Raw genomic sequence first — 12,628 nt, 5'->3', positions numbered from 1 at the left:
AAGCCGGCCCTGGCCCTCCCGGGCCCCGGGCGCGCGGCCCCTTCCCAGTGCCTGCTGCGGAGCGCAGGGTTCCCGCGAGCCCGCCGGGCTCCCGGCCCGCGCCCTGTCGACCCGGGTTCCCAGGCCCGGGACGGAGCCGCTCCCCCAGCTCCCTCCCAGGCGCTGCGGGGACCCGGGGCGCCGAGGTGCACGGTGGCTGGTGGTCCCCCGGGGATCTCTTCGTCCCCGAAACAGCCCCGGGCAGCGCCTGGGGTCGCGAACCCCAGCGCGGCATGTTAGCTGAGACCAGAAGCTCGCCGCACTGGTGAGGAGACTGACGTTATAGCAGACAGCTGGGGGACCTCCGCCCAGGCATCTCGGGCAGCCAAGCCTTTTCCGAGTCCTGCCTGCTCCCCACCGTGAGACTTTATGGCACAAGTGGGGACCAGCCGTTTAGGAATCATTTCTGAATCTCATGCCTTTAACTTTGCATGTGTCCACTGCCTTCTTTCAACTTTTCCAAGTTCTGTCGCAGAGCATTGCCCCATCTCACCCACTGTGGTCCCTGTCAACCCCGGGTTTTGCTTCTTGTCATCTTTCAGATGTTTTCCCTTTATTACCTCCCCCTTTTAGGCCTGCGGAAGCCCAATTAAGGGAAACAGGAGTGGAGTGAGCCCAGCTGCTTTGTGCTAAAGGATAAGGTAGCAGAGCCACTGAAGCGTCCATCTGCTGGAGAAGTGCGTCCACCCATCTTTGCGGGGCCTTGCAAGAGGGCTCAGCACCAGAAAGGCTTTCTGTCAGGCCCTGGGGTTGTACTTTCATGCACCAGCAGCCACTCCCATCTAGCTTATGCAAGTGGGTACGTGCCCGGTGCAATTCCCATTGCCTAAGCGTTACTTCTTCTCCATGGATCGGTGAGTTTAGTTTTTATGGCCAGAGATTGGTGCAGCACAATGGACTTGGATAACCAAAGGTCAGGACTTGGTCATAACAATGACTATAACAGGGAGGGCTGAGTCGGAGGATAGGATAGGGAGGCCCACCTGTGGCTCTTAAGGCTAGCGTCTAGCTTCCCTAGCTCCAGTAGCCCTGTGATTCAGTGAGCAGGATTACTGCAGTGAGAACCGGGAAGACTGTTTGCTCCTAGAAATGTTTCATCTGCTAAGTATCCTGTTGGCCTGTACCAGTTGATGCCTGTATAAAATGGGCCCTGCCTTCCTGCTTACCATTAGGATTTGGTCTGTTAAGTAGCTGTGTTGAGAATTGTATCCGTAACTTTGCTTCTAGCAGTATGGTTTTAAGGAAAAAGCAGCACACCAGGAGCCAGGCCTTCTGGTTTAGGTGTTATTTCATTAAATTATTTTCTTTCTTAATATTTCCTTTAATTCAAAATATCACCTGAATGATAGAGTCTACTTTAGCATAATTTTAAGCTAATATGTTTCATTTCTGACAGGTTTTAGATACCTGAAACTTCAACAGCTTCTGGGTGGTTCTGAGGATTAAAGAGGTAAATATTTTCATTATAAGTGGAGTCATTGTTACTATTAATATGCATTTTTAAATTTTATAAAATTGCTATCAACTCACTGTTGAATAGAAGTCCCAACTAAAAACATTGTCAGTTCAGTTTTATAACAGATAACATACTCTTTAGAGCCACCTAAATGAAAATCCAGTATATTTACCACTCTAGAGGGGTTAAAGATTTCTTCTTGGTGTCCCCACTGTTTAGTTCATAATTGAACATGATCCCATGGCCTTGGAACTTGAGGTTTGATTGAACATAGCAGTCTGTTTATAAAGGCCCCATCTTGGTAGCCCATAGTCAATGAAGACTGATTTTGAAATCTGGGTTTTCCAGTATGCTGTCCTGAACAGCATACCTTACTGAGGAGCCTCCAATGTATATTATGGCTTTGCCATCTGGTGGAAAAAGCATTTAAAAAAAAAAGATAAAGCAAAGATGCTACTAAAGTGAACCAAGAGTGGCATGATTATTGTTTGGGATATACAGGAGAAATCTGGCCCAAGAGATTTAATCCTTATTGAATGAGTTAGAAATTCAGTAAGGTTCACAAGCACTATCACTTTTCAAAATGTTAAGGCAGGACAGGGGAGAATTTAAGGGTACAGTCTTCGAGGTAGGCTGTTTGCTTTCACTCCTGGAGTTTCTAAGTCTCAGTTGTTATCATAGATTAACCTACTAGAATGTAAGCTTCACAAGGGCAATGGGTTTAATTCACAACTACACCTTCATTGCTGCATCCTTGATACTTAGAAGAGCACCTGGAACGTAGTATGTGCCCACGTATTGATTGTGATTATTATTATTTTTTTTTTTTTTCCTTTTTGTCTTTTTTCGTGACCGGCAACGGATCGCAACCCTCGGTGTTGCTCCCGCCCCTCGCTCAGCCAGTGAGCGGCTGGTCTGTATGTGGGATCCGAACCCTTGGCGGGAGCGCCACCGCGCTTCCCAAGCGGCGCACCATAGCAGTGCGCCACCGGGCCGGCCCGTGATTATTATTTTTTATCCAGCTGACACATGCTTGCCCAGAGTCATTCTATTTTTCTCTCTTGCTGGCACATCTTCCTCTCTCTTCATCATTTAGGACCCAGCTGAAATGTTATTTAGCCCCCCTCTCTGCCCTACATGGCTTTAAACATTTATATAGTAAATACAGACACAGCACAGTGAAGCAACACTTCACTAATAATTAACTCATTTAACTCACAACAGCCCTATGAGGAAGGTTTATTATTATTTTCGTTTTACAGATGGGAAAGCTGAGGCACAGGAAGGTTAAATAACTTGCTCAAGGTCATACCGCTAGGAAGCTGCAGACAGGATTCAGGTCCAGGTGGTTGAGTTTCAAAGTCCATGTTCTTAACCACCATGCTGTGCTGTCTATCATATTACCTTACTGTATTTCAGGCATCAGTAAACTGGGTCATATCAAGCCCCCCTCCCCATTTTTGTAAATAAAGTTTTATTGGAACACAACCACACCCGTTCTTTTACGATAGACTATGGCTTCTTTCCTTATAAAGTCACTGTTGAGTAATTGCCACAGAGATAGTATGGCAGCAAAGCCAATATATTTATTATCTCGCCTTAGCAGAAAAAGTATGCTGACCGCTGGTTTATTTTATTGACAGCCCTTGTCATCATCTTAATTTGTTTATTTGTTTGTTTATTTACGTCTCTCCCACTTAGTTAAAAGCTCCGTAAGGCAGGGATCTTTCTTTCTTTCTTTTTTTTTTTTTTTGGCAAGGATCTTTCTTGTTTTGTTCACCCCTGTATACCTAGCTCCAAACACAGTGCCTGCACATAGCAGGTGCTCAATAAATATTTGTTGAATAAAAGAACATGACTCAGTGATGTAGCAAAGTGCATTATAATTATGCTTAGCCCTCGACCCTTTTCTTTGACTTTTTAAGGAAATTTCTTGACGAAGATGTTTTCATATTGCCCTCTAGGTTTAGAGATTGCTATGTTAATGCTGCTTGTCTTTGGAGTATTACTTCATGACGCCCCATTGAGTGGCCAAGATGAGGCTCTTTCCGAGAATGACGGCATTCCAGGTGAACCTCTGTACAACTATGCCAGCCTCCGCTTGCCAGAGGAGCACATTCCCTTCTTTTTGTACAACAATAGGCATATTGCCACCGTCTGTAAGAAAGACTCACATTGTCCATATAAGGTACGTTTTATTTCTTCTCTTCCTATTATTTTTAAAAGGATACAGTTCCAGCTGGCTTATTAGTTCTGCCTTATAACCTGAAACTGAAGATAGCATTCTAACTTTGGGTTGTCACTGTGAGTCAAACATCATTTTAATTTTATCTAATACTTCTAGGTGACTAAACTTTGCTTAAAATTATGTCCCATTCACAAGAGTGAAATTTGAAATCTAAACCACTACTAAATAAATAGGCAGCCAATACTATTTATATACTCTGTAAATGAGTCAAATTAGATTTTATGCAGAGAAGAACATCTTGTTAAAAGTAACTACAGAATTTTGCACCTCTTCTTTCTTAAACTGCACTTAGTAGTATCTCTTAGCACTTAATTTCAGTAATAACACCTTAGCCTCTGTCTCCACATAATTAAGACTATTACTGTGGTCTTCCTTCTGTTTTTGAGGAGTTGGAAAGGCCTCAAATAGGAGCCCATTAAGACATCTCACAAGGCCTTAGAGATCAAAGCTGGGTATTGTAAGACACTTCCTTTCCCATGGTGCAGGCACCGGAGGGATAGGGAAAAACAGACCTGGGAGTCAGAACAGCATTGCTCCAGGGCCTTGCAGGACGGCATTCTAAGCTCCCTGGCCAGCAGCGGCAGCTGTGACCCCTAAGCACTGCAGAATTGTCCACATCTTGTGGGGTCTCTGGTGATCTTGATTGATGAGTAAAGTTGCCAGTCCATTCAATTTAATTGTGATTCTTTTGATAACAGAAATTCTAATTTATATATCTTCTTAAGGGCTGATTTTACAATCACTTTACTCACTGAGACAGGCAGTTTCTTAAGCTACTTCAAGAAATTCTAATTCAAGTGGTCTTTGGTAGTCTAGGTAGAGCCTAGACTTTTGGCTAGAAGACACACATGGTGGGGGTGGTGACTAAGGATAATCGTTAAGAACCTTGAGACCGCTATTCTTAGAATTTACTCTAGTTATTTTTATTACATGAATACATATTGTAAAATGTAAATGTGAAAGTTCTGTAAAGATTTGATTTGTTAATGGAAAAATCTAGAGTCCTTTCTAAATGTCAGAAGGGAGACCAGTCTAAATGTACATATTTTGTGTTCTAGAAACACTTAGAAAATCTCAAGTACTGCTGGGGTTATGAGAAATCTTGCAAACCAGAGTTCAGGTTTGGTTACCCTGTTTGCACCTACGTTGACATGGGCTGGTAAGTTTCTACATGGAATAACTTCCTCCCCTTTAAGTCTTCTTTGTTCTCTGAAGTGTATGTTAATACCCTAATTCCTAGCTAGACTCTCTTGTTTTTAGGTAGTAATTCCTTTACATATTAATTTGCTTATACAGTCGTGAATTCAACTTGACTGTCTCACAGTGGGATAGGAATATTTGTCATTTGTTCTGCTAGAGGGAGAAAACTGTATGGACCATAGAAAATATTTCCCCCCTGTGTTTGCTAAAGAAGATAAGCGAATTTCCTCTTGATTCTGCGGGAGAGAGTTGTTTAATTAGTACTTCCAATCTACAAGGTTAATGGGGAAAGAAAATATAGTAATTTAGTTCATTGTTTTCAGTTCAGATGATCCTAACTTCATACATTCTGTTGTGTGTTTTATTTTATTTTATTTTTTGGTGGCTGGATGTATGGGAATCTGAACCCTTGACCTTGGCGTTATCAACACAGTGTTCTAACCAGCCAGCCCTGCCTGTTGTGTGTTTTTATTATAAGGGAGTATGTATGTGCATAACTTATTTAGTAACTTCATGTAGCATGGGATAATTTTGGAACAATTATGAGTAAACTACTTAAAAAATTAAAGTAATGACATATTTCTAGCAATTTAACCTGTAGAAAGAGAATACAAGGTCCAGAAAAAAAGAAAAAAAACTTATGGAACCTTTTTTTTGCAAATAGGACGGACACTCTTGAGTCAGCTGAGGACATATTCTGGAAACAAGCTGACTTTGGATACGCCCAAGAGCGGCTAGAGGAGATACATGTGCTCTGCCAGCCTAAGGAGATGGTGTGTGTGTATAGCGGCTTAGTAAATGAGCTCATTTATTTTTATTACTTATTTTATTATTTCTATTGTAATGTATAAACAAGATAGATGGCACTGTGAAAGGAATCTCTCACGGTCACTTAAAATTGTATTTAACTTCCCAAAATAGATTGTCCTATTTCCTTTGGACACCCTGTCCTCCTTTTCATGTGTATATCGGTTAGTCATATATTGAGGCAGTTAAAATATTTTTAGGTTCAGAACGCCCCCCCCCCATGCTAAAAAAGAGAAATTGATAAATTTCATCTTTACAAATTCCTTCTCAGGTAGTTTGGAACAGATGATATACCCCCACCATACTGCTCTATGTTTGCTGAGCACTTTACAGTTTGCAAAAAGCTTTTCTGTATGTTGTCTAGTTTGATTCTCACAATCATCGGAGCAGACAGGCAGAGCACATGCTACTGATGCCACTTTCCCTGAGCAGAAAACAGGGCCCTCGGAGAAGTTAAGCAACTTCTCCAAGACCACACAGCTACCCTGTAGAATTATACATCCAGAATTAAAATGCAGACCTTTTTTTAGTGTCCTTTCAACCACACCACATTGCCCCTCAGTGGGTAAGACAAACACATTGTCAAAAGGCAGTTTTAGGTAGCAGCTACAGGAACAGGCTCTCAACTACGGGGCTTAAATCCTGACTCTTGGACAGGGTACTCAACCCTTCTGTGTTTGAATTTCCTCTACCTTAAAGCCATGCCAATTTCATAGCCTATGGTAAAGATGAAATGAGGTTCTGCATATAAAACTGCTCAGGGTGGGGCCTGGCTCCCAACAAAGGGCTCAGTGTTATTTTTTAAAGGTTGATAGAGCTGCAAGCACTTAGTGATTAAGGTACACTATTCTCTAACTCAATGATCCTGAACCCCGAGTCTCTGACATCTCAGGCAATCTGGGAATCTAAAAAAATAATAATAATAATTCACTTGCATTAGAAAACTGAATATCTGCTCTATAGTGCTTTTGGAGGGTAGAACTTTTAGCATTCTTTCAAGTGAATGAGGCCCAAAGATGGGAGGCATGGCATTAACCTGCACTGTTGCAGGTGCCTTCAACAGATGGTTTGTTTTACCTTGCAGTTTTCCTAGCTGTTCATGTGGAAGGGGTCATGGAAGAGCCACAACCCTGCCTTGCACACCTCTTTCAAGGTGGTTTGTAGAGTGCTTTCCTCGCCAAGATTTTCTGGATATGTTTTGTATTAACAGATATGATTCCCTGGCTTAGTTGTTTGGGATGCCATAACAAAATACCATAGACTGGGTGGCTTATAAGCAACAGAAACCTATTTCTGAGAATTCTGGAGGCTGGAAGTCTGAGATCAGAGTGCCAGCATGGTTGGGTTCTGGTGAGGGCCCTCCTGCAGGTTGCAGACAGCTACTTCTCATTGTATCCTCACATGATAGAAAGAGGGTGAAAAAATTCTTTGGGGTCTCTTTAATAAGGGCACTAATCTCATTCATGGGGGCTCAACCTTCATGAGCTCATCACCTCCCAAAGGCCCCACGTCCTAATACCATCACCTTGGGGAATAGGATTTTAACATATGAATTTTGCAAGAACACAAACATTCAGTCCACAGCAATTTTTTTTTTTTTTTTTTTTACCAACTACAGATTCCAAAATGCCATGCAGATCAAGATAACATTGGAAGTTTTGAGAAAAATAATAAAATAACACTGAAATCTATAAATAAAATCTAGAGCAGATAAACATTTTTGAAGCTCTTCCTCTTTCAGCACAAATCAGATTGGTTGAAATGGAAACAGGCTCTGGTAGTTGACTCTGAAACTCCTTTATTCAATTATTTACAACAAGCAAACGGAGAGGACACACTTAGGTGGGAGGGGGGAGAGGGAGGAGGGAGGGAGGTTTTGGTGATGGGACATAATAATCAACTACATTGTATATTGACAAAATAAAAATAATATAAAAAAAAAAAAGAAAATATTGCCGTTATGTTGCTGTTGAGACTGAGTCTCCCACAAGTTTTACAGTTTGCAGAAAGTACCTCTTATTAAAACTGCCCTTCCTGCCTTCCATTTTAACGTCTCTTTCACATGTGAATTCTTGTTTCTTTTGGCTCCTCTTTGAAAAATGCTTTTTCACATAGCTGTGGGGGTAGTGATGGTTCTGACTGCTTTTTTTTGTTTGTTTTTCAAGGATACTGAGCTGAACCACATATACAGCTCCTGTATTTAAAGATTTCTTTTTTTGGTGGCTGGCCAGCAAAAGGATCCAAATCCCTGACCTTGGTGTTCTCGGCACCATATTCTCCCAAGTGAGCTAACCAGCCAGCCCAAAACTATTTCTTTTCTTTTCTTTTTGGGCTGCTGGCCAATATGGGCTTTAAAATTTAAGGTGATACAAATAGAACACTTGGGAATTCTTCAAAGTATGGAAACTGGCAAAAGTATGCTAGGCCAAGGTCTGCTGGGAAAGGAGGAAAACTGCTTAAACAGATGCAGTCTTTGGAACACTTTCCTCATCGTGTTGCGTGGTTTGAACCTGAGGGCATATATGCTGTCAACTTGTCTAGCAAGTCTGGGTGAGTCCTCGTGATGTTAATACTCATAGTTATTTTTCTCTTTTATGAACTTTATTTCAGAGTGACTCAAGTCTGGTATGTTCCCGTTATCTTCAGTATTGCCGAGCAACCAATCTCTACCTTGATTTAAGAAACATCAAGAGAAATCATGACAGGTACTTGAGGGGTTGATGTTGAAATCTAATAGAAATTCTGAAATACTTTTCAGATCAGGGACTTGTCTTGTATTTGCTCCATAATAATATGGGGGAGGAGTTGGGGAATGGGTGCAGGGTGGATGACACAGATTTGTCACAAGTTGATCACATCAGGCCACGGATACATTAGGTTCCTTGTACAATTCTGCTGCTTTTGCATACATTTGAAATTTTCTATTATAAATAGTTAAATTCTAATTGAAAATTTGATTTTGGAAATTGTTAATACACACTCAGGTACAACCTCTTGCTTGAATCATGAAAAAATTTTCTGAACTCAACTGAATTTTTTTTTTCTTTTCTTTTTTTGTTTTCAACTTAATTTTTCGTAATACACTAGATTTAAGGAAGATTTTTTCCAGAGTGGGGAAATTGGAGGACACTGTAAACTTGATATTCGTACGTTGATGTCAGAAGGTCAGCGCAAAAGTCCTCTGCAGTCTTGGTAAGATATTTTTTTTTTAACTCCTGTTTCTAAAATACTTGCCTTTATTTTTGGCACTTGCAGATTTTGTTGGGGACCCTGAAGTGGAAAATGTTACTTCATTTGTAGTTAATTTGCCATGAGTTTCTGGGGAGTGATGGCAACAGAGTGAATCCCTCAGTTATATCTGAATTAAATATGTGTTTATAAAATATTAGGAAGTATGATATACTACTTACTATTAACTAATGAAAGAAAAAGAAGCTGAAAAATGAATTTTTATTAACTCATAATGGCTGCATATGTTTTGGGAAACGCATTTTTAAAAAAACATACTGAAGTATATAACAGGCATACAGAGAAGTGCAGAGTTTAGATTATGAAAAAGTGAACCCACCCATGTAACTCTTACCCAGGTCAAAAATAAAACACCATCAGCACTCCAGGCCCCCTCCCAGGGCCCACCCTCATCCTTCCTTCCACAGGTAAATGCTATCTCTTTTAACACCATTGATCAGCTTTTTGAACTTAAAAAATTTTTTATTTTAAAATAATTTTAGACTCATATAAATTTTAAAATAGGACAGGGAGTTCCCATTATACTATTACTCCAGCTTCCTCTAACGATATCTCATAGAACCATAGTGCAGTGATCAAAACCAGGAAATTGACATTGGAACAGTATTATTAACTAAACACGTGGGTTTCACCAGTGTTTACATCCACTCATTTTTTAAAAATGTATAATTCAATAAAATTTATATCACATGTCTATGTGCATGCGTGTAACCACCACAATCAGGATACAGAACTGTTTCATCACCCCAAGGAAACTCTTACGCTAGTCCTCTATAGTCACACTGGTCACTTGTATATGGTGTTGATGTTAACTTTTGAGGTCGAACATTCAGGCTTAGCAAACACTTCAGAATAACAACCTACCATATACTTGCATGGCATTTCATGATCTGCAATAGTCTGTTGTGTGACTTAATAAATTTTACACTAGGTAGTTCCTATTTTCTAGTGGGCATTTTTGATTCCTAGTACATTTTGATATCTGATTCCACATGGTAGTTCCCTAGAATATAATTTCATTAGTTATTTATTGCCATGTAACATATTGTTCCAAAAATATACCCTAGCTTAAAATGACAAACATGTATTACCTCATACTGCTTCTGATGGTCAGGATTTGGAAGGAGCTTAGCTGGGTCTTTCATGAGGTTGTGGTCAGGCTGCTGGCCAGGGCTGTAGCCATCCTCGCGCTCCACTGGGCCAGGAGAATCTGCTGAGCTCACAAAGCCTGTCGAAGGCGTCAATTCCTCCCTGGCTATTTACCACACAGACCTCTCCCTAGTGCTACTTGCAGGAGGGCAGCCGGCTTCCTCAGGAGCACGTGGTCTAAGAAAGAGTACATGCCCAAGACGGAAGCTGTAGTGTTTACATCACCTACTCTCACAAGTGACATACTGTCATTTCTGCTGAGTTCTCTTTGTTAGAAATAAGTCGCTAAGTCCAGCCCATACTCAAGGGGAGAGAATTAATTTCCACCTCCTGAGGTCACGAAGAGGGAATTAACCTCCACCCCTTGAAGAGAGAAGTATTAAAGAATTTGTAGGTGTATTTTTGAAACCCCTGTGATATTTTGGCATTGTGTTTTAAAAGGAACTATTTGGTGTGTATTTTATATGAGATATGATCTCAAAGACGAAAAGTTACAGATGATCTTCATGTTAACTCTAAATATCTCTTGTTATGTGCTAGTGATTGTCTTTTATTTGGAAGAAAGTTGTGCCACATGACTTCCAAAAATGTTTTCTGGGCCGGCCCGGTGGCGCACTGGATAGTGCGCCACTTGGGAAGCGCGGCGGCGCTCCCGCTCGAGGGTTTGGATCCCACATACAGACCGGTTCCCGCTTGCTGGCTGAGCGAGGCGCGGGAGCAACACCGAGGCTTGCAATCCCGTTGCCGGTCCCCGGTCTGGTACGGGGGCAACACTGAGGGTTGCGATCCGTTGCCGGACACAGAAAAAAAAAAAAAAAAAAAAAAAAAAAAAAAAGTTTTCTGAGAAACAGACTTTCCCCTCTGGGTGGCTTAGTGGTCTGCTGTCTTTCTGAGACACTAGATAATTCCTGGAATGCCATCTTTCTTAGAATCCAAAAGGTCTACCAAAAGCGTTTCTCTGGTCCATTGTGCCTTTTGAGCCTCATTAGGAAACCTTTTTGAATCTTCCCACTTTACTAAGAGATTATTTAGCCAACCCAATGTATAAATTTCTTCTTTGTGTGGTGTTTCCAATTTAACTATCTTACACATTAGACTGAATTTTTTTTTTTTTTTTTCCTTTTTGTCTTTTTTCGTGTCCGGCAATGGATCGCAACCCTCAGTGTCGCGCCCGTACCGGACCAGGACCAGCAACGGGATCGCAACCCTCAGTGTCGCGCCCACACCTCGCTCAGCCAGTGAGCGGGAACCGGTCTGTATGTGGGATCCGAACCCTCGGCGGGAGCGCTGCCGCGCTCCCAAGCGGCGCACTGTAGCAGTGCGCCACCGGGCCAGCCCTAGACTGAATTTTAAAATCATTTTTGTTTCTTGTCTCAACATTAAAATTGATATCAAATTATATAAATGTCCGTAAGTTTGAGAAGTGCGCATCTCCATAGGAGTTCCTCTACATACGAGAAATAAATCTGCCTAAGGAACAGATCCTAAGCTACAGTGTTGCAATAGAAAATTTGGGAGAATCACTTTGAAATTGTAAACCAATTCATAATTCCAGGTTTGCTGAGCTACAAAGCTATACGCAGCTCAACTTCAGACCAATAGAAGATGCTAAATGTGACATTGTTATTGAAAAACCAACGTATTTTATGAAATTAGATGCAGGTGAGAAGTTAATTTGGCTGTTATTCATACATTCGTTAATGAGGCTTTATTCCTTTTTTTGACATATATATGTAGTAATTTTCTATGAATTTTTTGGAAGCAGTATGAAAAACAGTGGATTTGTTTTTTGTTTTGCTCTCTGAAGAACTAGTTTGAACTTCTCATGATTTTATGGTATTTTAGAAAAAAGCTTCACATTTACATGAAGTGACTCCATCAAAATGAAAAGATGAGAGAAGGCATATATTTATATACCTTTTGTAACTAAATTTACCCCATCTGGTTTCTCTAATCACTTGACTGAGATTGTGTTTCATTAAAAAATTTTTAAAATTAAAAGCTATACATGTAATGTGGGTGGGAAGGAAATGTCTGTGACCTTCCCTAGCAAACTTTCTAATATTGTTTCCATGACTAAGTGAACTTAAAATTCTTCTGAAGTTACCACTGCAGTATATTCCTGGAAAAAGAGTATTTTCCATTTATGCCTATGGCCTCTAACTCTCAACTTGCAAACATAGCTTTAACTTTGTCAACTCGTTGCCCTGGAGAGGAGAAACATACATCGCACTACATTATCTCTCTCATTACAAGCAATGGAGATTTTTTTTTTTTAATTTTATTTTGTCGATATACATTGTGGTTGATTATTGTTGCCCCTTACCAAAACCTCCCTCCCTCCTCCCTCTCCTCCCTCCCACCCAACAATGTCCTTTCTGTTTGCTTGTGGTATCAACTTCAAGTAATTGTAGTTGTTGTATCTTCTTCCCCCCCCCCCCCGGTTTTTTTTTGTGTGTGTGTGTGTGTGTGTGTGTGTG

At 40.9% G+C, this 12,628-nt stretch overlaps 1 protein-coding gene across 1 annotated transcript in view; it reads left to right on the top strand.

The window, feature by feature from the left end:
• Nucleotides 1–701: 701 nt before the first annotated feature.
• Nucleotides 702–12,628, top strand: part of EOGT (EGF domain-specific O-linked N-acetylglucosamine (GlcNAc) transferase) — a 31,617-nt gene continuing 19,690 nt past the window's right edge. Inside the window, exons 1-8 of the mRNA XM_008567195.1 lie at nt 702–838; nt 1,436–1,489; nt 3,460–3,683; nt 4,802–4,902; nt 5,608–5,716; nt 8,361–8,455; nt 8,838–8,942; nt 11,704–11,810. Of these exons, the coding sequence (XP_008565417.1) occupies nt 3,474–3,683; nt 4,802–4,902; nt 5,608–5,716; nt 8,361–8,455; nt 8,838–8,942; nt 11,704–11,810 (727 nt within the window). The 5' untranslated portion in view covers nt 702–838; nt 1,436–1,489; nt 3,460–3,473. The remainder of the gene's footprint in view (nt 839–1,435; nt 1,490–3,459; nt 3,684–4,801; nt 4,903–5,607; nt 5,717–8,360; nt 8,456–8,837; nt 8,943–11,703; nt 11,811–12,628) is intronic.

This window comes from Galeopterus variegatus, unplaced genomic scaffold, assembly GCF_000696425.1.
Source record: "Galeopterus variegatus unplaced genomic scaffold, G_variegatus-3.0.2 Scaffold303, whole genome shotgun sequence".
NCBI lineage: Eukaryota > Metazoa > Chordata > Mammalia > Dermoptera > Cynocephalidae > Galeopterus > Galeopterus variegatus.
The sequence above is the reverse complement of the archived record's forward strand: the minus strand, read 5'-3'. Positions and strand labels throughout refer to the sequence as shown.